General features: G+C 42.1%; 1 protein-coding gene across 1 annotated transcript; it reads right to left on the reverse strand.

Annotated features, from left to right (window-relative positions):
* Positions 1-2,729: 2,729 nt before the first annotated feature.
* LOC147615022 (uncharacterized) lies at positions 2,730-26,893 on the reverse strand. Its single transcript, XM_086780021.1, has 3 exons — positions 26,107-26,893; positions 2,980-3,036; positions 2,730-2,893 (listed from the first exon to the last, which is right to left on the reverse strand). Exons 1-3 carry the CDS (start codon positions 26,891-26,893, stop codon positions 2,730-2,732), a joined length of 1,008 nt encoding a protein of 335 aa, XP_086636147.1.

Genomic DNA, 26,893 nt, shown 5'->3' on the forward strand with positions numbered 1-26,893 from the left:
ACTCATGTTAGATTAGGGTTGCAATTTCTTAGTTGCCAAATGAGGGTTTCCTATTGTAGCCCTCGTGGAGTTTATCATGCTAGATTAGGGTATCTTGCTTGCCTGAATAGTTGAATCTCAACATGATTGTGTAGCTTCTAGTCTTACATTGGATTTTCTTGTAGCCTTCATTTTTTGGCTATCATGCTTGATTTAAGCTTCCATTTACCTGGATATACATTGTGTGGTGGGTGATGGCCTCTACTACACCACCGAGGGACACACAAGAAGAACACACAATGGGATCAGAACTGGGGGACACTGAAATTCCAGCTCCAAGGGCACCAACCAACCTCGCTCCTATGCTCAGTCCTCCAAATAACATAATTGGACACTTCAACACCCTCCCAACCTCCCTATCTGATCTTGTTGCCACCTCTAGCTGTCCTCCTAGGTTGGCATAGACCTCTAGCATCTTTGATATTCCACCGAAAAGCCTCTCCTGACATCTAGCTCACCAAAAGAACTCCCAAACACAGGAGTACTCACATTCATCTTCCGAATGGCTGATGCTAGCTCCAGTCAAAAAACTATCCTCTAGACATATGAAATGTCCTCCATCATCAAATAACACCAAATCCACAACCCCAAGACCTCCCTAGACCCTTTCTGACCCTCAACTCACACCCTTGTCACACTGAACTGGCTGAAATAGACCCTTAACTCACACCCTTGTCACTGAACTGGCTGAAATAGACCTCAACTGACACCCTTTTGGTTGAGCTGGCTGAAACAAACCTGACTGATAGAAATAGAGTAAACTGATTTAGATATCTCAACTGAATCAAAAACTTATTCCACCTATCCTCTAACCTTTCCTCACTTAGGCTACTCCAACCTTACAAGATATCACACTCTCAACTAACTACAATAGCAGCTAATTGCATTCTAACCAAACTAACAAAGTCGACTCCCCTAAGTTAGAATTCCTTTCCTCTGTGGCCTCTGAAACTATCAAGCCCTTAAAACATTCAAATCTATAGGATTGAACTTTACAAACACTTAGAGTTGATAGAAGCACAACTGATACCTAGTGACTTTGGAGAACACTCTTCAAACCACTTACCAATATGACTAATGAGGCTGATAGTCCCAAGACTGTCAGACCTCATTCATAAATATTTTCCTCAACCTTAGACAAGCCAAATAAAGCTCTCTGCACACCCAGTTAATCATACATGATCCTCATCTAACCTTGATTGACTGTGTATTCTCTCTTCTGACATAGATTGACTCAATTCTAACACAACAAATTATAGACTTGCACACATAGGTGTTCCTTCTCCATAATCTCAATCAAAACCACACAAGTATAACATCACATCATAAAAACTCATCAAACCACACAGAACTCAAGCTCCACACACTCTATTCTTCATTGAAACAAAACAAAACAATCTTTACATCCTTGAGATTTGGGGCTCTAAGAAAATAGAAGAAAACACAAAAAACTTTCAGGGTCCTCAAATAGACCCATGACTTTAAACTTCACATGATTCAACACTCAGATCTGACACTTTGGCAGCTATAGTTAAGAGGGACTGATCTAGACCAAGCATCTAATAGAGGGGCTACATAGAAGTCCAAGGGCACACACCTCCTTGCTGACTCAGATCTCTAGCCCTTCCTCTACTCTTGACCCAGATAAGCCTTCTCACACTGCGCTATCCTCCGTGATCTTCAACATCTGCACGATCTCCAGCTTACAACCTTAATCAATAAAAACAGATCTGTAGAAGTCCACTCCACTACAGTATGCACTCTCCACACTTTATTCTTGTGGTAACACGAACCACACCCTCTTAGGGAGTCTCATTTCTCTCCTCGTAAACTTCCCAATTTCTTCTTCTTCAAGCCACGTCACTGCCTTTAATTCTTCTAGATTGTAGCACATCATGATTCTTTTACTTTCCCATGCTATTTCTATTCTTATTTGTGCACTTGCATGTATACAGCTGGCTGCCACGCCATTTTTGCCACTGTGGATTCACCACACACCAACTTATATACACCCCATCTATCTATACATTATGTTTGGGAGGGGCTCGGGATTTCCCTTACATATAGCCCAACCCCCCTAGATGAAAACATTCATGTTTTCATACTTTATTTCCTGCAACTCTCCTTCCTACCGACCTACATCTCCACCTTTCCAAGACCACATGCCAAAATGCCATTATAAAAACAACTACCAGCCATGCATAAAGAGATCTTGTTGTAGCCCACCCCGAGGGTCAAACGGCATCAACTTTCCAACCTGAGGTACAAGTCCTTGAAATAAAACACTTAAATCTTCCTCTACATCATGGCCAATCACCTATGCTTTATGACCAAAACCTCATATGTGCTCACACTAATATCATTGTATGCATTATCATTATCAAACAAAAAGAAAGCCTTTATGCTTTCTTCTACACAACAATACATGTGCCATACCCTCCAAACTCTTCATTTAAACAAACCACAACACCTCTTGCATCATCCTTGCACACAAAATATGGCTCACATGGATAAACCATTGTGCCACACTCATCATCATGCTCAACAAATTCATAGAAAAAATCTTCCCCATATTCTTTTTCTCAAAGAAGTCATCTCCCAAACTATCCAAAGAAGACAAATCATCAACATCACACAAAGAGAGAAAATCCTGATAGCACCTGTCAAACCATGTCCATACTCTCATTACTCTAATCAACCATGTCCATACTCTCATCACTCTTAACAATTTCAGACACATTGGTCACCTCACCGCCGCTACTCTCAAGTATCTCTAGCTCTAAGACCTTAGGCATTTCCTCAAAGCTCTCCACACCTTGCACAGCATACTCAACCTCATTCATTCTCTCTTGACCTGACTCCATATCAACACATGCATCATCTCCCACATCATCTAGCAATTGGTCATCATCACTTCAATCAAGCCTTCACTTTCTTCACACTCAAGTAATGAGCTAGCAACAACTTCTTCATCATCAATCTTCAGATCATATGACACTGCGTGCAATATCCAAAATCACAAAAACATGAGACACAACATGATCCTCTACCGGGTTTGACATTCAAACTTTTTATGGTACCTACAAAACTTTTGACACCAAAAATTTATCATAGGCGCATCTACAAACTCAATATCTTGAATAACTAGCGGCAATCGACTCAAACATATAGTAGAACCTCATCTATTTCTCTTTGCTGCAAGAAATCTCAAGAACTTCTTTCAATATCTTAGGTCCCTTATACTCCACCTTCTCCCTCAAGACTGGGCTTAACAAAGTGATCAATGTCTACAACTTGAACATCTTCATATAAGCACCATACAACTCTAGAAAATACATATTTTTAGCATGCATAATTTCCCTCTCCCATGAATGCCATTCCTTTTCAAACCTCAACCAAAAATTAGCTATACATTCATCATAAATATGCACTTCTACCTTCCTCCAAGCTTCCATTGGAGTCAACATTCTTGCAAACCTTCCAACATACCTCTTCACAATCCCTATTCCTCAAAAGGCAAGACAGTTGTACCTATCTCAAAAATCTAGCTGGACCCTCTCCATCAACTCCCCTAAACCTTGGACAGTCCATGATCACATCAAAAGGCTTGAGCTAACTCCCAAGTGGTTTCCTACTTGGTAAACAAGGCCCTAAAGAACCTTATGATCCTCAGTGATCAGAACTAGGGGACACTGAATCCCAGCTCCAAGGGCACCAACCAACGTGGCTCCTATCCTCAGCCCTCTAGTTGACTCAATTGGACACTTTAACACCCTCCCAATCTCCCTATCTGATCCAGATATTGTCCTAGATATAGCACAGACCTCCAACACCTTTGTGATTCCACCTAAAAACCTATCCTGACGTCAGCTGACATCCAACTGATCAAAACAACTCCCAGCAGATGTAGAACTGCTCTGATTTTGTTCCCAAATGGTTGATGTTGAATCCAATCAAAAAACTATCCTCCAGGCCTCTAAAATGTCCTCCAATGTTAGCTAGCCTCAAATCCACAACCCCAGGACCTCCTTGGACCCGTTTTGTTGAGCTGACACCCTTCTCACTGGACTGGCTGAACTGGCAGAAACAGACCCTGCTGACAGAAATAGAGTAAACTAATTCAAATACCTCAACTGAATCAAAAACTTCTTCCCATGTGTCCTTTGACCTTCCCTGACTTAGGTTTCTCTAATCTCAAAGAGATATCACACTCATGACTCTCAATTAACTGCATTCTGATAAAATTGACATAGCTGACTCTCGTGAGTCAGAATTCCTTTCCTTTGTGGCCTATGACACTCTCAGTTTGGTTATAATGCAGCTCACTGCATTATGACCAAACTAACATAGTTGACTCCCTTGAGTAAAAATTCCTTTCCTATGTGGCCTCTGACACTCTCAAGCCCTCAAAACATTCAAATCTCAACATGATTGAACTTTACAAACACCTAGCTGACAGCAGCAGAGCTGATACACGATTGACTCTAGAACACTCTTCAAACCACTTACTAATCTGACTCCTGATAGTCCGCAGACTATCATACCTCACTCATAAATATTTCCTTCAACCTTAGACAAGCCAAATGAAGCTCTCCCCACACACCTAGCTGATCATACATCAACCTCAGCTGACCTTGGTTGACTCTGTATTCCCTCTTCTTCTGACCACATACTAACTCGGTTCCGACATAGCAGATTATAGACTTGCACTCATGGTGTTCCTTCTCCATAATCTCAATCGAAACCACACAAGTATATAACATCACATCATAAAAACTCATCAAACCACACAGAACTCAAGCTCCACACAGTTTGTTCTTTATTGAAACAAAACAAAATAGTCTAAACATCCCTGAGACTTGGGGCTCCAAGAAAATAGAAGAAAACACATGAAACTTTTAGGGTCCTCCATAGATAGACACATAACTTCAAACTTGATAGGATTCAGCACTCAGACACTCTGGCAGCTACAGTTGAGGGGGAGTGATTTGGACCAAGTATCTAATAGCAGAGGGGCTACACAAAAGTCCAAGGGCACACACCTCCTTGCTGACTCTGGTCTCTAGCCCTTCCTCTACTCTAACCAAACAATACTTCTCACACTGCGTTGTCTTCTGTGATCTTCAATATCTGTAGAATCGCCAGCCTACAACCTTAATCAAAGAAAAAACAAATCTATAGGATTCCACTCCACTGGAGCCTACGCTCTCCACTCTTTATTGTGGTAAAACGCACCACACCCTCTTGGGGAGTCTCACTTCTCTCCCCATAAACTTACCAATTTCTTCATCTTCAAGCCATGTCGCCGCCTTTGATTCTTCTAAATTGCAGCATAGCCCACTTCCTTTGCTTTCCCACGCTGTTTCTATTCTCATTTGTGCACCTACCTGTATTCACCACACACACTATTTTTGCCACTATGGATTCACCACACACACCAACTTATATACACCCCATCTATCTATACATTGTGTTTGGGAGGGGCTCTCACAACATTTTTAGCTTTTTTTTAAAGCATCTTTAAAGGATACATGAAGTTATACATGCCTAGTTAGGGTTTGTGCTTGCTCAATAGCGTTTGTTATTTCTATTGAGTGCTTTGAGATTTTCTTCTAAGACTATTGTTGGCAGAGCCTATTAGCCCATTTGTACACTACACAAATTGCTGCTGGACTGACCATTGTGCAACAAACTGAGCCTTCGTGTTTTGTAACACACTTGTAATAGCTTGATGAATGGTTAGTACCTGTGGTTGTAATGGAAGAAAGGGAAATTAGTCAGATAAGGGGAATCTAGAGGGCTTAGAGTAGGGCTTAGAGTAGGGCTTAGAGTGGACCTAGTCTACTTGGCACACTGAGATTATAGGAGTGACTACATTACTGTTTGGATAGAGAGACTCATGTCACGTCTACTCAGGCCCCAAGGAGAGGAATAATACCAAATAGGGGCACATGAGAGTTGAGTGAGCGGTTTTTTGAGTAGAGTTATTACTAAGACATTGTACTGTAAGACTCAAGAATGGATTGGTCCTTGTCTTACTGTTGCTTTCTCTGTATTCATCTCTGTCTATTTAGTGTTCAATCTTGTGCTAAGTTTATTCGTGTCTGGATGTGGAAGGCTGTGTGGAATTTTGATTGCCCCAGGAAATAACCCCCTTTGCATTCATGATTAGTCTTCCCACACTTAAGCAGATAGGTGGCTCAACGTCCTAGCATTGGCTTATCGCATTGGGCACAAGACCACCTAGTTGGTTGCTTCACAGCCAACTAGGTGGTCTTGAACCATTTAAGTGCCAGGTCTTGACTAGACACCGATGCTCTTCGCAGCCAACTAGGTGGTCTCGAACCATTTAGGTGCCAGGTCTTGACTAGACACCGATGCTTTTGGCGATCCTACTGGGAAACGAGTATGCCAGGTAGGGGAGTAGAAAGATAGAGGTTAGTTCTAGGTCAGTCTTGCATAGTTAGTCAGGAGAGTGAAGCTAGTTAAAATAAATGTGGAAAGGAAGTGTACACACACTGGTGTTAGGAATGTTCAAGTGAGAGTCATAAGATTACAATGGAATATGCATGGAGAATGAAGGTAGCTCAAATAGAGAAATGTGGCACCGCCTGCCCTACATACATGCATACAAGAAGACGCATAGAAGCTGTAGAACATGAAGGATAACTGCATCATCCAAGAAGACGCATAGAAGCTGTAGAACATGAAGGATAACTGCATCATCCAAGAAGACGCATAGAAGGGATTCCCCGCCAACTAGAAAGACACATTTAGGAACCAGTGAGAAATCAAGAAAGAGATCACAAGAAGCCCCAAAATAGGAGGCAAGAAGCTCAAGAAGAAGAATAACTGACAGTTATGGGAAGGATGTCTCTCAAGTACCCTAAGTTAAAGGAAAAGAGTGAGGAGGATCCACATGCCCACATCTATGCCTTTGAAATGACATTCTTGGCCACCAAAGCTCCATTTCCACAAAAGATAGAGTATTTTACGACAACGTTGGGTGAAAAGGTGACCTAGCTAGTATGCACAATATGGTCTGGAGCATTTCCAGACATTTGAAAATTTGAAAAAGGCCTTCCTGAAAAAAATCAAGAAAGACAAGACCATAACAGAAGTGCTGGAAAAGCTACTGAGTCTAACTCAAAAGAAGAGGCCAATAGAGGACTATGTAGCTAAACTCCAACAGTGCCTAATGCTCCTAGATCACCCCAACCGACTTACTCAAGCCATGCTCGAAATCAGAGTCCAGTAAGGAGTCAGATGCTGAAGAGCAAAAGCCCTAAAAAAAGAAAGGCAGGAAGCAGGTAGTAAATGTTTAAGAAGAACTAAAGGCCGCCCTAGCCGGAGATTTTCAAAGGCCCCATATGATTTGGACTTGGACCGGACCTCTAGTGCACAAGGTGTAACAATCAAGGTCACATGAAGGAGGAGTGCCACTTACAGAACACTCAGCAAATATACACTATTTGCGGCAAGAACAATCACATTCAAGAAACGTGTTTTTTCAATACTCAAAACATAAATCTAAGGGTGATGGAAAGGCAACAAGTAGCAAGCCCCAGCCACTGTCAACCACGTCGCCCATAGGACCCTCAAGTCAATAGACTATATGGAAGAGGAGGTGGTGGATTTGGGCGAAGGGGAGCTTGTTTCTACTGCAATGGTCTAGGCGCCATAGACAAAATGATTGCCCCATATTTTCGCACCACCACCACGACTTGTGAGAGGCAAGGCCGCAAAGAGGGAGACGAACCGAGTAGGAGCTGATGCAACTGTAAACATGGTAAAAGTGGACCAGGGGGGATGTAAAGAACAAGAAAATCCACTAGAGGTGATGGTTGTGACAAGATCACAAGGACTTGTCAAGACGCTGACAGGTAGGAATGTCAAGCCGAAATAGAAACAGGAGGTAGAACAGTGGGTAGGGCAGTAGAGAGTCTATGAAAAAATCACCAAGTTGGTGTAGAGCACCACATAAGGGATGGTGAGGACAACGTAGGAAAGCCCGCCCCTGGGAGAGCATTTCGAGAGAAATCTACAGACAAACCTGGTCAAGAAAAGAGAAGAAATTGGAGTAGGAAAGAAGCCGACAACTGGGATACCAACAAGATCACACTTAGGAGATGGAAAAAGAAGTTCTGCATTTCAGTCTCACAGAAAAAGATAAGCTGAATCTGGCCAACTGACCAATGCATTCAAAGGGCCTAAACTATTTGAAGGGGTAGAAGATGATGAGAAGAAGAGAAAATCATGAAAGAAAATCTAGATCTGCTATCACTATTTGAGGTGGATATAAAAAGGATTGTACAAACATACGATCTAGAAGTACTGATGGCTAACCCTAAAGAAAGTGCAAAGGAAGAGGAGGAGGAGGACACTCTGGATAGTGTGGCAGCACTGAAGTCTGAGCAAGGAGGAAAAGGCCATGATGGCTCTTAAGAAAGAGGAAGCCCAACTCAAGAAGAAAAACATCAGAGTCTAGGAAGATGAGCTAGAAGAAGTGAACTTGGGGGGACGACTAGGAGCCAAAAACAATCAAAATCAGTACCCAACTAAAGCAGGAATTTAGAGAAAGGCTCTTGGATTTGCTTGTCCTATAAAGATATGTTCATTTGGAATTACTCAGACATGAAGGGGATTGATCCTAGCTTCTACTGGAGATTGATAAGCTACTAAGGGTAGGGTTTATTTATCCAATGGAAAGGGCAAAATGGTTTCACTAATAGTCATTGTCCCTAAAGAAGGATGGGAAGCTGAGGATCTGCATTAACTATCGCAAGTTGAATGCCTTCACTATATTGGATCCATTCCTCCTACCATTCATAGATTCCTTGCTAGATGTAGTAGCTCGGCATGAGACATACTCCTTCCTGGATAGGTTCAATCGGTACAACCAGAAACGGATGGCCTCAGAGGATAAAGAAAAAATAGCCTTCATAACATAATGGGGGCTTTTGCCTCCAATGTAATGACTTTTGGTGGGCTGAAAAATTCTCAAGCCACATTCCAAAGGATGGTTCAAGAAATATTCTATGAATATTTAACCACCTTTATGAGGATGTTTAAGATGAGTTTAGTGTATTTTGAAAGAAATAAGACCACATAACACACCTCACAATGTGCCTAGAGAAGTGCAAGAAGGCCAAACTGAGCCTTAATCCAACCAAGTGCGCCTTTGCTGTAATAACTGGATCCCTCTTAGGGCACATAACCAAACTGAGCCTTAATCCAACCAAGTGCGCCTTTGCTGTAATAAGTGGATCCCTCTTAGGGCACATAGTATCTATAGCAAAAGGGCTAGCTATGGATCCAACCAAGGTAGCAATCATTGTAAAGTTGCAGCAATCCAAGAATGCCACAGAACTTGTAAGATTCCTGGGACTAATCAAGTGGCATAGCAGATTCATGAGGTTCCTGGTGAATCTAGCAGTGCCCTTGTACAATTTGATGATGAAAGATGCAGAATATGTCTGGTCTAGATCCTATCAGGAGGCATTATGAGATCTCAAGCAAATACTGTCGGAGCACCCATTCTCCAGTAGAGCAGCCAAAGCGGTATTTCATGTATTTGTTGATGCCTCTGATTTTGGAACTAGTACTGCTTTGATGTAGGAAGCACAAGAAGGCTGGTACAAACCATTTTACTATGCAAGCAAGAGGCCTGAAAAGAACTACTCCACTACAGAAAAGGAGTCGCTAGGGGGATGATCTACTGCATCAAGAAGTTCAAGGGCTATTTGCTGGAAAAAATGTTTGAATTTCATGTAGATCACAAAGCACTCTCGTACTTGCTGAACAAACCAAACCTGGTAGGAAAATTGGCCAAATGAATGCTTTTTTGTACAAGAGTTTAAGTTCACCATAAGGCACACCCCCAGAAACAAGCACACAATAGAAGATTTGCTATTAAGATTAGAATCAGGAGAAGATCTAGAGGGGGTGGAAGATGATTTCCCAGATGCGCATCTCTTCTTCATAGATGGAGAAAAACCTAGTTGGTACAATGGCCTGCTTCAATTCTTATGTGACTTGTCCTTTCCAAAGTACATGTCCAGAGATCATAGAAAAAAGCTGACTCTCTAGAGAAAGTCACTCATGGTGGTAGCTAAACAGCTCTACAAGATGGTCATTGATCAAATGCTGAGAAGATGCATCCCCAAAAATGAGCAACAGGATATGCTTGGTAGAAGCCCACCAAAGAATAAGCGGAGGGCACTTTTTTGAAGAGTTCATGGGGTGGAAGGTGTTTCAGGTAGGATTGTAGTGGTCGACTGTATGGGAAGACGCACACAAGTTTTCAAAGGAGTGCGATATGTGCCAAAGGCTGGGGCAATCGAATGATGCAGAGACAAAATACCGCACATCCCAACATTGCCCCTAGAGTTGTTCCGAAAGTGGGGTATGGACTTTGTCAGCACATTCAAGCCAACAACGTAGGAAACAAATACATTTTGCTGGCTTTGGATTACTGCACAAAATTGGTAGAGACCAAGGCCCTGAAAGACTATAAGGCATTGTGAGTAACAAAGTTTTTCTATGAAGCTATCATGACAAGATTCGGATCATATAGAGATAGTTAGTGACCAAGGATTGACCAGAACACTAACAGAGCAACATATGATAATACATAAGAAGTCAACAGTCTACTACTCATAGGCAAATGGGCAAGCAGAGTCCATCAATAAAATCTTGAAGGGAATACTAGTCAAGACAATGAATGAGAACAGGACCTGACTAGGACACAAAGCTATACTCAACATTGTGGGAATTCTCACATAAGACTACAACAAGACTTACACCTTTCAGCATAGTACATGGATTGGAAAGCAATAGTGCCCATGGAGTTCCTAAAATAGAGTCTCAGGATAGCTCTAGAAAAAAAGGCTCTCTCCTGAAGAATGAGAGGTGAACAAGATCGAGAAACTCCTTAAGTTGGATGAAAGAAGACTATATAGTGCATGGACAGCCAAAATTTTACAGAAAAGGAGAAAGTTGCAGGTGGATAGGAACACGAAATTTAAAATCTTCAAAGAGGGATATGCAATCTTGTTCTTCTCATCACGAATGGGACCCCACCTAGGAAAATTAAAAATGAGAAGGATGGGCCCATTTAGAATTGTCAAAAAAATGGGGGCAGAAACATTTGAGATGGCAAGTCTGGATGGAGAAAGCCTAAGGAAACTGGTGAATGGGCATAGGTAATAAGGCTGAAGCCTTATTACGGAATAATGCCAGAACTAGAAAGACAAGTATGTCTAGAAGGAAAACTATGTCCAGATCTAGATCCGGATCCGGAGAACATAAAAAAAGGGATTTGGGAAAATCATGTAGATTGTGAACCCTGGTCAAATTGTGAAAGGGATTTGGGGAAATCATGTAGATGTACAATAGTTATGGTTGTACCTAGGGAAGGCGTACATCATGACAATGTCTAGCTACCTCTCCATTAAAAGCCTAATTTGAAAATCACTGTGCAAAAATTTATTTCTACCCTATGCTCTAAGCTCTACTATTTATAAACTTTTCTTTCACCCATGCCTTCTATCACTCAACCCCAACACACCCATACCAGAAAAAAGGTGGAATTTAAGTACCTCTCATCTGCCTTATATAGGGAGGCAAATAAGCATGCCCGGTTTGTTGGAAAAGATGGGATTAAAGGAGTTTGCAAAGCTGCCCTGGGAGGAGATACACAAAAACTTCAAGGCTGCAGAGCAGCTAGAGAAATTGTAAAAATCAAATATCATTGCGCTCTCATCAGGTGAGAAAAGAGTATTCAATCCTCTATATGTGGCCAAAGTATTCAAAGTGTCAGTGGGCTAAGGGGGAGGCTAAGGTCAAGCTAGCTAATGAGGAGGATTTAATTAAGGATTTCGACCCACTCGGCCAAATAATTCAAGATCACGGGCACTCCGGATGAAGACCAACATAAGCAAATGCGCGCAAGAACAAAGGGGCTCAGGTGCTATATAATAACGTGAAGGACCGAATTGGAAAAATCAACCACCCAAACACAAAATTGAAGATTGGCCCATACTTGACAACCCTGTTCAATGAAAAATTAGGAGCTAGAAAGGAAATGAAGAAAGACCAAAAAGAAGATGCAAGGCCCAAAGAGGATTCAGAGCGGAGAAGCCCCAGGAACACGTAGATTCCAAACAAGAAAAGGAAAAGACAACCTCGGAGAAGAAAAGGGTCTCTGGGTTAGGTAAAAACAAGATTAGCAAGAAGGGGAGGACTTCCAAGGACAAGAGCAGTGGCACAACTGAGCAAAAAGAAGCAAACAACTCAAAAACGACTTGGCCGGCATTGGCAAGTCCATGCTATCACAGCAACTAGAGCACCACAGTAGGTAGGAGGCCGCAACCAACATAAGTTTGCTTGTGGGGCAAGCATAATCTAATCTCCCTAAGACTATTGCTATAAATTTTTTGAAATCCATTGACACAGACTGGGTACAGGGAGCTCTCATCTACTTACAACGCTACACGATGATAGATGGCCTAAAGGAGATGGCCAAACTGCAGGCATCAATAAAAGATAAGGATGCTATCACCCATACAGTGAGGAATGAGGATAGAGGCAGAACACCTCGGAGAAATGCAGAGCTAGATCCATGCCCTCCACAAGGCCAATGAGGAGATCAAAGAGGAAATGGGGAAGATGAGGGAGGCAATGGCCCGGAAGGAGCAAGCATATGAGTGATCACAAGAAGACCTGGATAGGGCTAGGGAAAGCTAGGTTACAACAAAAGTCCATGTCACCTTGATCAAGAGAAGAGCATGTCAGGATCATAAAGAAGGTGTAGGCCAAGGCTAACAAAGACAAGATTGAGCTGGTTAAGGTAGAAACCAGGCTAGTTATCTTGGATGCTGATGAATTTATGGAAGTGTATGAACTGGAAGATGAAAAGATGGAGCAATGGGAAGGGCAGGCCATCTAGGATCTAAAGGAGGTGTGGGGGGAATATTTAAAGAAACTAATAGCTATAATGCATTCCCCAACACCTTCTTGCAGATAGATAGTTCCCTACCATTCATAGGACAACAATCCGGAGGGAGGATCTAACTAGTACAAAAGTTTTTATCAATTCTGGGGTAGTTAGCAACACCCAACCAAGAGGGCAAGGAGGCTGGAGCCAGTGCCAGAGGTACCAGTAAGGAAAAGTAGTTGCAAATGGAAAATGAGCATTTAAAAAATGAAGTGGAAGTGTAGAAAAGGAGATTCACCCTCCTTAAAGGATACTGAAAGAAGCCAGTTGCGCAGACACACGGGAAGGGGAAAGAACTTGTCATATACAAAGGGTTATCAATGGACCTAATCCCCGACTAGGAGCTAAAAGAGCATGCATGGGAAGTAAAAAAACAAAACTGGAGGAGAAGGAGAATGACAAAGATGTGCTCAGGGCACAAATCAAAGAGCTGGAGGCTCTAGTGGAAGAGTTCAAAGAGTAGCAGAGGCAGGACGGATAAACTATAAAGGGCCTCAAGAAGGATGTAGAGGTTGCCACGCTATTAGGGTGAAACACATCCAGCAAGAGATTACTTGGTGAACCACAACTGTCGTGAGAATCTTTCCAATGACCGAGCTCATAACCCTTGAGGTCTCCAAGCTCTACAACTCCTTGAGAAGCAATTCCACCGTGCCTCCCGGGAACGTTGTCACACCACCACGTTGCACTACGAGTACTCGTCCCTCCTCTCACCTTACTTCACTTACACATACTCACTAACATTAGGGAGAGAGATTAGCAAGGGCAAGACTCAATTGCACAATGGGAGAGTATGTTGTATTATGAGAGATATTCACTTATATACATGGCCATAAGTGTTCACACTCACTTAAATTGTGGCCAGCCAGGCACTTTAGGCTTATAAGAGGCCTAACGCTTTTACAATGACTACTCTCATAATATATCCATGAAGTACATCACTTAGGACTTTATCCTATCTTGCTACCACATGCTCTTGAAGTGGGAATCGCCATAAATACTCCATCACACCATTACATGTGCCTGTCCAAGTTGTAGTTTTGGACACTATTGCTTCATATCTTGAATGTATGACCCTTTGGTGTATCTATCATGACTTGATGTAAGATAATGGTGGTAGATCTTGTTAACCCTAGAATTGGGTTAACATCCCCCCCTTCCTGTGATCGCATCCTCCTGATTGTGTTGAAGACCTTTGTGTGGGGAGAATGGAGAAACTTTGTCGATGGCTTTGAAGTTGATTGACGCTCAATAGTCTTTGTCCCTCTCCAGAAGGAGCTAGTTGGTGAATAAAAAGGTGAGTGGTTTATTGGGAATTCCTAACGGGGTGGGGGTGGGATTTTTTATATATACTAATGATTGCATTTTTATATTTGTGTGTCCTTTTTTTTTCTCACTTTGTTTTTGGCAATCAAGGGTACATGTAATTTTTGTTAGTGGGGATACTAAGAGATGTTAATAATGAGAGAGAAGAGAGGGAGGGATCCAGAGGAACGTAGAATTAATCATCAAAATGCAATGGTGATTCTCAGTTCCTCATGTGAATCATTGAAGCAACATTCATCATTTGAAGAATTTGTCCTTCGATGATGTCCCTTTGTGTGGCAGGATTCTTGTCAATTGTTTTTAAGTAGGACTTGTTCCTATTTTCTTCTGCCTATGTGCTTTTTATGTTTTGATGTATAGTTAAGTGCTCTTATGAAGTAGATATACATGAAGTATGAGAATTGAGTCATATAGACTCTTATTGAACGACTCTGTGTTGAAGTAGCCACTTGTTAGTGAGGATTAAAAGAATTACATTGAGTTGTGAGGCTTATATAGATATCTTCACTCAGGATTGAAGAGCATTGATTTATGAAGATGGTTTTGTCTTTTGGAGAGGTTTGGAATTGAAAGGAAAATTCAAGGTGATGGGTTGTACCATTGACCAGGCTTTCGCCCACCATGGCGGGGGGGCCCCCATCCAGAGATGTACCTGGAAGTTGTCAATGGTGAGGCTTTGGTGCAAATGTTCTCCAATGCATGAGTATGGATATGTACTCATGGATCAGCTGCTACATTTTTATAAAGCCAAAAGAATAGTAAGAAACAAGCTTAACAAATATATAATGGCTATTGAAGATCGTTGGGAAAGTGTTAATGCATGAGATGGTTTAATCTGTGAGATGGTTTAATCCGTGATGTGGCTTAAATCATGAAAGTGCAGGTTCTTAAGCCATGAGTCTGTTAATTTGTGTGAAACCTGAACTCGTGATATTGCAAGTTTTTTAGCCGTGAAGGTATATTCCATGAAATGGCCTAATCTCGTGAGATTGCAGGTTTTTTGACCGTGAGATGGAATTCCGTGAAGTGTAATTCCGTGAGATGGAATTCCGTGAAGTGTAATTTCGTGAGATGGAATTCCGTGAGCGGTGATTCCATGAGATGGAATTCCGTGAAGTGTAATTCCGTGAGCTGGAATTTCGTGAGTTGGAATTTCATGAGTTGGAATTCCATGAGATTGCACGTTTTTTTGGCCGTCGTGAGATGGAATACCGTGAGAGGTAATTCCGTGAGATGGAATACCGTGAGAGGTAATTCCGTGAGATGGAATGTAAGATTCATCCCTCTAGCTTTTGTGTTGTAAAAGGTGTAAGAACCTCCCCTTTAGTCTTTGTAATCATCCCCTATTTCAAAATGCAAGAAAACATTATTTTCCCTTGTTTTTGGTCTAGAGAGAGAAAATATTTTAGAGAGACATAATACAGTTTTGAAATATTTTTGGATGAGTATTTTGTCCTAGTCAATAGGAAGAGATCCCTTGAAACAGAATCTTAAAAAGAGTTTTTCAATGTGCATTAGAAATTAATTGAATATGTGAATTGGATATCTTGGCCTAGGGGTATATAATTTCAAAAAAATTCTTATTAAGGTCCAAAGAGTGTCAAGAAGGGCCAATAAGGTTAATTCAAGTGTTGGGATGAGAAAAATGCAAAGAATAAAAGAAAATACCCCAAAAATAAGTAAATTCTCACATAAGATGAAGAGTTGACTAGTACAGGGTTTATTAGAAAAACAATTAGATTTTTTAGTTAAAAAATGAAATTTTTGACACCTCAGAATGGGGAGAAGGGCATATGAAGAAGACGCCTAGAAATCACATCAAGAGGATATTTTTTAATTCAAAAAAGTGAGATATTTTATCTCTCCTCTCTCCTCCTTCAAACCAAATCAAAAAAGTAAGCCAAACTAGTCTAAAACTTGTCCAAAATGGATCAAACTAAAGCTGAAAGCCTCTAGATTCCAGTTGGACTTGTTTGGTGGCCTTCCTCACCTATAAAAAGACCCCCATTCCTTTGTATTTTCATATTGGAGTAACTCTATGCTAGTGTAATTTTTAGTTTATTATATTTCTATTATTGTGAAGCTTTGGAGATTCATTAGTCCTCTTCTTCTCTTGGAGATTACCCTCTTTTACTTGGTGGCCAAGCTTCTTCTTGTGGGCTTCACATTTCCCTAAAAGAATCAAGCCAAAAACCAAGGGTAAGCCTAAACAATGGTGCTTTATCTCTTCTAAATGGTAATCTTCTTCCCAACCTCCCTCATGCTTGGAAAGCATTTTAATCTATGGGTTTTTCTTTTAAAACCATGTTTTTATTGATTATATTGTTAAAATGGATTAGTACTAAGCTTTTATGCGTAAAAGTAATGTTTTGATTTGTAAATCTCTCTTCTTGTAAGAATACTTACCTTTATTGATTAATCCTTCTTGGAAGGATAGATCTTAGTCCTAATCTCATTTTCAAAACCAAATCTCTAGGCCTAACAAGCTAGAGATAAAGATTAAGCATTTTTTATGATTTTTAATCCAATGAAAATGAGGATTAATTCATTCATGGTTGTTTTATGTTAGGAAAATTCATATTTATTCATTCTAAAGTGAAAGAAAGCTTAGGTTTATACAGAAACTAATTTTTATGTTAAAAGTGTAATTTTAACCATTTTCATTTCATAGTAAATGTGGGGAGGCTATGGTAAAATTTTATCATTAGAAAATGAAGGATTTGCATAAACTAATTTTTATATTAAAAGTGAACTTTTGGGCATTCTCATTTCATAGAAAATGCGAGGAAACTATGGTAAATTTTTTATTATTAAAAAAATAAATTTTATGCATAATTAAATTTTTATGCTAAAAGTGGAATTTTAAGCATTCTCATTTCATAGAAAAAATAGAAAAGTTATGGTAAAATCTTTATGATTAGAAAATGAAATTTATGCATAAATAACTTTTATATCAAAAGCCAAATTTTCAGTATTATCATTTCTTAGAAAATGTGGGAAAGCTATGGAAAAAATTATATCACTAAACTTTGCAAGCATGGGGGGGGGGCGACCCACCCCCACATGCTTGCAAAGTTTGGTCAAGATGATCGGAGCATTTTGGGTTAGTGATTATTAGCGCCAAGTGTAAATTTTTTAAGTCTCTTGGTGCTTAAGAGGCCATGAAAAATCCAGGTCTTCCCCATACCATCGTACCCAAACATGCTCCGATGGGGACCAAACTTTGCAAGTATGTGGGGGGACCCACCCCCACATGCTTGCAAAGTTTGGTCATAATCGGAGCATGTTTGGATTAGTAATCAGCGCCCCCCAGTGCGGATTTTTCAAGTCTCTTGGTGCTTAAGAGGCCATGGAAAATCGGGGCCTTCCCCATACCATTGTACCCAAACATGCTCCGATGGAAACCAAACTTTGCAAGCATGGGGGGGGAACCACCCCCACATGCTTGCAAATTTTGGTCATGATCGGAGCATGTTTAGGTTAGTAATTAGCGCCCAATGTGGATTTTTCAAGTCTCTTGGTGCTTAAGAGACCTTGGAAAATCCGGGCCTTCCCCATACCATTGTACCCAAACATGCTCCGATTGGGACCAAACTTAGCAAGCATGTGGGGGCGGCCCACCCCCAAATGCTTGCAAAGTTTGGTCATGATTGGAGCATGTTTGGGTTAGTAATTATCACCCAGTGTGGATTTTTGAAGTCTCTTGGTGCTTAAGAGACCTTGGAAAATCCAGGCCTTCCCCATACCATTGTACCCAAACATGCTCCGATTGGGACCAAACTTTGCAAGCATGGGGGGGACCCACCCCCACATGCATGCAAAGTTTGGTGATGATCGGAGCATGTTTGGGTTAGTGATTAGCGCCAAGTGTGGATTTTTCAAGTCTCTTGGTGCTTAAGAGGCTATGGAAAATCGAGGTCTTCCCCATACCATCGTACCCAAACATGCTCCGATGGGGACCAAACTTTGCAAACATGTGGGGGGGACCACCCCCACATGCTTGCAAAGTTTCATCATGATCTGAGCATGTTTGGGTTAGTAATTAGCGCCCAGTGCGGATTTTTCAAGTCTCTTGGTGCTTAAGAGGCCATGGAAAATCAAGGCCTTTCCCATACCATCATACCCAAACATGCTCCAATGGAAACCAAACTTGGCAAGCATGTGGAGGGGACCCACCCCCACATGCTTGCAAAGTTTGGTCACAATCGGAGCATGTTTGGATTCGTAATTAGCGCCCAATGCGGATTTTTCAAGTCTCTTGGTGTTTAAGAGATCTTGGAAAATCCGGGCCTTCCCCATACCATTGTACCCAAACATGCTCTGATGGGGACCAAACTTTGCAAGCATGTGGGAGGGGGGTGCCACCCCCACATGCTTACAAAGTTTCGTCATGATTGTAGCATGATTGGGTTAGTTATTAGCGCTTAGTGCGGATTTTTCAAGTCTCTTGGTGCTTAAGAGGCCATGGAGAATTGGGGCCTTCCCCATACCATCATACCCAAACATGCTCCGATGGAAACCAAACTTTGCAAGCATATGGTGCGTCACACCCCCACATACTTACAAAATTTGGTCATAATCGCAGCATGTTTGGATTAGTAATTAGCGCCCAGTGCGGATTATTTTCAAGTCTCTTGGGTACAATGGCATGGGGATTTTCAACAAACAATATGATAGCCAAAGTGTTAAAAAAATTAAAAAACCAAGAATATCAAATAAAATGTAATGATACTCAATAATGATATAAACATCAAATAAGTACATCAGAATGTGAGCTAACCCAACTACTCTAGGTTTAGCCACTAACTCAAGAGATCAAGGTATAATGAAAATGAGCTATCCCAGCTATTCTGAGGTTAGTCACTCCCAAAAAATCTAAGTACGATGTAAGTGAGCTAACCTAGCTAGTCTTAGTTTAGTCACTATCAAGATAGAGATCTAGTCTCAACAGCACCGTCTCTAGCTCTCAAGAGATCAAGGTATAATGAAAATGAGCTATCTCAACTATTCTGAGGTTGTCACTCCCAAAAAATCTAAGTACGATGTAAGTGAGCTAACCTAGCTAGTCAGAGTTTAGTCACTATCAAGATAGAGATCTAGTCAGCAGCACCCTCTCTAGCTCTCAACTGCTCTAGAATGCTCTCATGGTCATCCACTCGAAGCCGAAAACGAGGGCGAGAACTGTGTTTTTGGCTCTGTACTCGATCAAGAGTGAGCCTGGTAGCAACCACTAGATGAGAGAACTAAAATGCCTCTAAGTCCCACTTCCATTGTTGGAACTCAAAACTCCGCTGATGAAGTCGAATCTGGTGGTAGAACCGGCTTGCCACAATCATGCTATGGGCATCAAAAGAAAACCCATGATCATCTAGTGTATCCTAGTCAAGGATGCACTTTGGCCTAGTGCAACTCATCAGATAGTAGTCTACGCCCTCGCTATTGCCCTCACCGACAATAACAGCAAATACATCACCCTCCTGTCAGGTCATCATAGCTGGCCATGAAGGCAGGACCTGTGTGCTCATTGGACAACACTGATGTAAAGGATGCTCAGGGGAGAGGAATGTCTGTATCCATGCATCTGCCCATCCTCTCGAGGCACAATGTGACCAATCGCCATCCATACATGCTCCACAGAAGCATGCAAACCGTCGTGTGTAAATTGTGGGGGCCACGTGCCAAAAAAATCTCTTGACAATTTGAGCATCACATTTGGGATACGATGATGCTACACTCCCAAACAAATGTTGGGAGCACCACTCGACTACGTGGCCCGCATCTCTGAACCGCTTAGCATCCTGCCGCCGCAGCTGATGATGCCTCAAGGCACGTTTCACACATGCGCCCACACCATCATGCTCTCCCTTTCGGTGACCAGTCTCAAAGAATGACCAAATCGCTGGGATACTAGACTGTACATGCCACCTATAAATCCATAAAACAAAGTCTTAATTATTGTTTTCTTTAAGATGTTCTAGTGAATTTAGTTTAATTTGTGAATATAAGAGAACCATAAGTACTACCTGTAGAGCCAATAGAATTGTCATGGTGACTTGAACTGTGCGCCACAACCATCTGACCAAACCCATCGCTGGCCACATATGATCCCACAATCTCGTAAAAAATCGTCATGGAGACGAATACAGTGTTGCACAAAATGTGCATCATGTGAACGATCATAGAAATGATACTCTCGAATAATGACACGCATCTCGTGGGTACTTGCTTTCCCATCTACATGGGCCTTTGCATGTTGATAGCTAATGTGGACCATAATAACAACCTAGTGAGGTAAGCAATAGAGAAGATTAGGACACAAAAAATCAAATAAGTAATATAGCTCAAACACAAAACAAATATTATGAAATATAACCATTACCTGCTCCGAGAAGTAATACTCAGATTGTAAGGTGTAGTTCTTTGCAAAATCAATCACAGAGATGACCACACCAATAGGAAACTCTACCAGGCAGGCTCGAAACTAACGATCATGCCACTTGGCACAATGACTGTGGCGTATATAGGGGTAGATCTGCTCCCTAAATGTGGCTCTGAAGTGACAACATGGTGTATGTTTGTCCACAAGTTGCAACTTCCTGGACTGTCTACCAGTCTGGAGCTAGTGTGTCACATACTCATAACGTTGCCATGGCACTACCTATTGGTCACTTGCATCTTATCTATCATCTGTAGATGTGCAAGTGAACCACATGATGTGTAATTGCTCTCCACACAAGGCATCCTATGGAACTGGTATCAAAGTTAGGGCGCATCGTCGTGCCCATGCAATCTTCCATTCCTATTTCAAAGACCTCATGCCTTCATATCACATGCATGCGTGCTTGATGCTTTGATCGATCTGCCCAACATGGCCAACTGCAAGGCGCTTTCTGACATTAGAGGTCGAAGAGAGAGGAGAGCTGGCATGGCGGTGCTACAAAGTGTTCGTCGTTCCTATACAATTAACAAGAAGAGGAACTCTACGGATGCTTTGGCTGTTCGACGGGCTATTGTGACCATAAGTAGCTCCCAAATGAAGGGTAAGGTGAGTGCCACATCTCGTATCCTTTCCATAGCACCACACGCACTTAGACTTGGGTCTATTAGACGGCAAAGTTTAGATGCCAATGAGGTTGGTGCTTTGTGGGCGAGTAGTGGTCGTGTAGTTAGGCATGATCGCTTACTAGATGAAACCACTAGAGCCTTGATAGAAAGTTTTTGGGAGGAGAATTGTCGTGCCTCACTAGTTTTCAAGAAAGCTTTGCGTTGTCGTGACGTGGGCGGTGTCGCTGGGAAAGTGCGAAACTTCTGGCTGTGAGAGTTGTTTTCAAATCCCACCAAGACCAAGGTAAAAGATTGAGTTCAAGTGAATCAAAATGTCATGATATAAAGTGAGCATGGAGCCGTAAGAGAGTGGTGGGATTTATTAAAAAAAAGTAGAGAGAAGAGCTTTAAAAATTTGAATTAATACCCAGCTCTTGTAGGCTTCTCCCTCTTTTGAAGTATTGATGACCTCTGGAAATTGTTAAGTAATTTCAACCTCTATTCTTGTCAGCTTGCATGAGCTTCAGCATCAACAGTCGCCTTCATATAGAAGCTTGGATATCACCTTGGTAGTATAAGCTTTGTTAAGTTGAGTTTCGATCAGTAGAAGCACATCCGAATTCGGAGCTCGGAACTCACTCTGCCTATGGCAGGTACTATACTCAATTTTTCCTTGCCATGACAAGAGCAGCAAGGTAGCCAAGATTCACTAAATTCTCTCTATTTCTTCCCCCTCTCTGACTACAGGTTGAACCGGTTTTAATGGCAAGATGCAGAGCCTAGACTAGTGCCAAGTAGAAAGCATGACTCTCCTTCTCTGTCGCTGGTCGGAAGGTCTCCACAGGATCACTCTAGAGCTTCTCTTCAGCCAGCGTTCCCCCCCCCCCCCTGATGCTTCACACACACCAGGCGGGCGGCTGGCTTTCTTTTTCTGGTCCCCTCACGACCCTCGCCAACTGCTTTTTCCACACCATCCCTTCTCACCAACTGCAACCTTCTCCCTAGTTCCCGCAGTAGTACCAGCGCACACCAACTGCGCCTTAGAGCCCCCCACCCGCTCTTTCCCAGGGCGATCACTGTCTTTCCCTTCGCTTCCCCTTTGCTCTCCCCAGCTTTCTCTTCTCCAGGATTCCGGCTCCCTTTTCCCTGGTTGCAGCCCTCACCAACACGACCACCTTGTCTTTGCTTGCGTCAGCACTTGTAGGCTGTTTAACTCACGCAAGCCCTCACACAGCCAGCAAACCTTGCGCCTATGGCTGCAGCTAGCCATACAAAAAACACACATCCCCCCCCGTACTGTCTTGCCCTCTCCTCCGTCTGCCGAATCCCCGCGATGCCTAGCACAAGGCGGACACTTTTTCTTCTTCGCCAGCTCCCACGCCAACTTCTAGAGCTCTGCGCTGGCAGCAAAAAAGGCTTCCATGTGGCCATTCCCAAGTTGGCCACTTGTATTATTATTTTATTATTATTTTTAAAGCTCAATGATGGCCACACTAAGAGGGCTGGCTGCTCCTTTTACTTCGGGTTAACACGCGGCGCCCATAAGTGCCACAGCTTCATAGCAGACTCCACACTCCATGCCAGACAGCTTCTCTCATTCGCTGCAGCCAGCGCCAACTTTGCTTTAAACCCAATTTGGCATCCTTTATTCACGACCTCGCCATCTTTGGCAAAAGCATGTAATCATGACCACGACCATTATATACCATAAAAGTTTTCTGCCTCAAATAAGTGTTAATATCAACTCAATCATGATAGGCACGGCTTATGAGCATTTCACCATCTCAAAGACCAGTAAAAGCAGTCAAACCCACAAGCATCCAAACCTATGTACAAAGGCACAGGGACTTCTGCTAGCCCCCAAAGTTCACCATAAGCATAAAAACTCCACAATTCACACCACACTCATGTACTGAGGCTTCGAGACCTGGCTCAGCTTCAGCTCGTCTTATTGAACCTCATTTACAATATGAACATACGTACATGGGCATCATATAATGACTCAAGTCATGGCACTTAATCCCATGCATCTGAATTTGCATTTAATGGCCTCACATGCATGGTTTCACACCATAGATGTGCCGTGGCACGACATCCACCCCCTCTAAACCTGCACATCCTCTGGTATGTGCCAAATCATCATCAAGATCCACAGATAACTGGATGTCGTCTTCATCTTCTACATTACCAGGAAGATCATCCTCTTCCTCTTCAACCATATCCATACTATCAGTGTCAAGCCTCTCATCCTGAGTCTCCTGTGAATCAAAAGGATCACTGTCATGCTTTCTTTTAAACATCTTGATTCTTTTGCCTGCCACAAGATTCTTTATCTCTGTTCCATCAAGCTCACACAGGGTATACGTGGCATTTCCATGCACATGCTTGACAATGTAAGGGCCAAACCATCTTTTTGCAAACTTTCTTTGAAGAGTGAACTGGTTGTCAAGGCTACTATCATACATTAGGACCCAATCACCTTCTTCAATAGGTTTTGGCCGGAGTCTGTGTCTTCTATCAAATCTTTCTTTATTTTTCAACCTTGCATCTTTCAAACGAGCTTTAGCAAGCTCTACATCTTCAGGCCTCCTCTCCAGCTGCCTTATTCGCATTGCAAGGAGGTCTTCCCTGTTCAATCCTTCCACCCAGGGCAATACATTCCAAGTTGGAACTACTTCTTCAACTAGCATTACTGGCTTCTGACCACCACTCTCGCATTCTTTCTCTGCATGCCTTAGCCAAAGCTTTAATGATTGGAGGATGTCCTCGCTCACTTTTACCATTTCCCTCAGGGTTGTAAGCACATGTTAGGGATAGTTTGATGCCAATCTTAGAGAAGAATTCCCTTGCTTCTTCAACATCTAGCTCACCCCTATCAGCTATTATTTTCCCAACACAACCATACCGGCAAATCACATCTTCCAAGAGAAATTTGTATACTGTTTTCGTACTCTTTGTTCTAAGAGCACGCCCCTCTACCTGATTTGTCAAATCTTCTCTTGCAAGTGCTATGTACCGCATCTGCCAAATTCCCAAAGGCATTGTAACTAGATCCACTACCCATTTGTAGTGCATGGTAGGTGGGTAGGTTGGTTGCAAGCCATCACGATGTCGCACATTTGAGTACATTTGACATACCATGCATGTTTCCACATATTGGGAAATATCCTTGTACATTCCTTTCCACCAATATCTTTCCTTTATTTTGGTAAAGGTGGCCCACACACTTCGATGTCCAGCCCAGAGACTCTCATGGAATTCTTTCATGAGCTTCCCTTGAGTCTCTTTATCACACATGACTCTCTGTGGCATAGCATTCCTCTGCTTAGGATGCTTCCACAGGTACCCATCCTTTAGAAAATACCCATATGCTTTTCTGCGGATCCTCTTAAATTCTGAGTCAGACCAATTTTCCTGTCTTGTCAGAGTACTCAAGTATTGACCAATAAGCAACCAATCTCCTTCATACATTTCCTTAGTAAAAGACTCAAGTACATTTGATAGGCAAGTATGGTCCCCTTTTGCATATGCAGTAGTATAGAACTTTGTACCTACATCATCAATGTCACTAATCATCTCTTTTTCATCTTCATACCTGGCTCTTGATATCATATCTGCAACAACTGGGTTATCTTTTCCTACAATATGCTCAAACTCAGGATTTAGTGACTTGATATAGGCAATCCACCTAAGCATAGCGATATCTGAAGTGGTACACCTTGCTATCATCCCAAGGAGTGGCAAGCAATCAGTTTCCACAAGTACAGATGCCCCAATAAGATATTCTTTTTCACATTTTAAAGCAGTGACTATTCCCCATAACTCTCTCTTGATCTACGGATATTTTCGTTGACGAATGCTTAATACCTTTGCTCCAAATCTGATTACATACCTGTGATCATCCTCATCATCTTGCCCTACTGCCCATCCTATCCCAGTAGAACTAGTATCAACTGTAACAATCACAGGCCTGCCACACTCATAATCTGCCTTCCTTAGAGTAGGTGATGATTGAAGCAGATATTTCAGCTTCCGCATAGCTTTAGTATGTGCTGCACTCCACAAAAATTTTTGATTTTTCCTCAAAAGTTGATAAAGAGGATCTGCTACATGTGCATAATGCGGGATCCATATAACATAAAAGACACATGCACCAAGAAATCTCCTCAGCTCTGTAACATTAATGCATATCTCTTTCATTCTTTGTATTGCATCTATCTTGGCTGGACAAGGTCGGTGTCCACTAGTACTACAAAGATGTCCCACTATTAGCACTTCACCAACCCCAAACACTGATTTCAGTCCAGACAAAGTAAGATTCACCTCTTCAAGCCTGGATAGAATCATATCACAATCCTTTATATGATTCGCCACAAACTTGCGGCACCCCTTCGAATCCAAATCCCCATCTTTGTCTTTCTCATCACAGCCTTTTATTGGCACATCATCCAGAAAAGGCATAGTTATTTGTGGTATGAAGTCTCGCAAGACTTTATTCATTCCATTCATCATATGCGCCACTGAGTTGGTGGCTCCCTGTGGTAAGGTACACATCCTTACCAATCCCAAAGGAGTTTTCATTGTGGTCAAGTCCCTGCTTTGTATATCCAGCTGGAACTGATCATATCCCGAATACAGATCACCCATAGAGTATATAGCTTTCCCTGCAAATGCTTCTGCAAACTCGTCCACAATCGGACCTGCTCCCACATTCCTGATTATGACTTTGTTTACAGGTTTCATGTCTTGAATGAAGCGCAATGTTCCATTTTTCTTTGGCACGGTAAACCATCTGTTGGAATATGGAGCGCATGATGGCTCCAAAATTCCCATCCTGATCTTTTCTTTTAGTAATTCCATCAGCTTTGGCAAGAGAGCCTTTGGTACTAGAATCGGCCGCCGCAGGTTCCAGGGCACATGTGGAACAGTGAAGATCACCATTGGCGCTGTTACACTTGGATCAACACAGCCTATCTCATGCGGCTGAAAAGCAAAGGCTTTCCCATGTTTTACAAGCATCTCCTCAAAGCATTCCTTTTCAACTGGCAACAGAAAATCCTTTTCACCAATCTTCAGCTCTTTTAGGGTTTCCTGTGTAAACTTATGCCCAATTTTCTTTGGATCTCTGAGATTCGGTTGCATAGAGGCTTCATCTATCTTCTCCTTGCTTTCTGGTGGCAGGGGCAAGGCAACTGGTTTCACCTTCTTTGCAACCGTTTTATACTTTGTAGCAACTCGAGCATCTGTCCCACAATACATACCTTTGCATTCCACTTCTTCAAATTCCTTGATTACATCATACATACCCACAGACGATACTTTCACCATCTCATTCCCACCCTGCAAGCATGAACTTTCCATGGCACAAAGCTCACCCATAGTATCCACAAATGACACCTCATCAAGGATACCTGATATAAACTCATCCTTCTCCAAAAGACCACACTGTTCAAAACCTTTTTGTACATTCTGTACATATTGACGCAT

The sequence above is a fragment of the Cibotium barometz genome, chromosome 41 (genome assembly GCF_041138505.1).
Source record: "Cibotium barometz isolate CiBa-2024 chromosome 41, ASM4113850v1, whole genome shotgun sequence".
Lineage (NCBI taxonomy): Eukaryota > Viridiplantae > Streptophyta > Polypodiopsida > Cyatheales > Cibotiaceae > Cibotium > Cibotium barometz.

Excerpts from the sequence above, each read along its gene's own strand:
- LOC147615022 (XM_086780021.1), bottom strand. The coding sequence starts at position 26,893 with ATGCGTCAATATGTACAGAATGTACAAAAAGGTTTTGAACAGTGTGGT. Across the intron at positions 3,037-26,106 it reads AATCAGGAATGTGGGAGCAG|TGTCATATGATCTGAAGATT; the intron begins GTCCGATTGTGG and ends TATTGCACGCAG. Across the intron at positions 2,894-2,979 it reads TGCTAGCTCATTACTTGAGT|GTCAAGAGAGAATGAATGAG; the intron begins GTGAAGAAAGTG and ends ATATGGAGTCAG.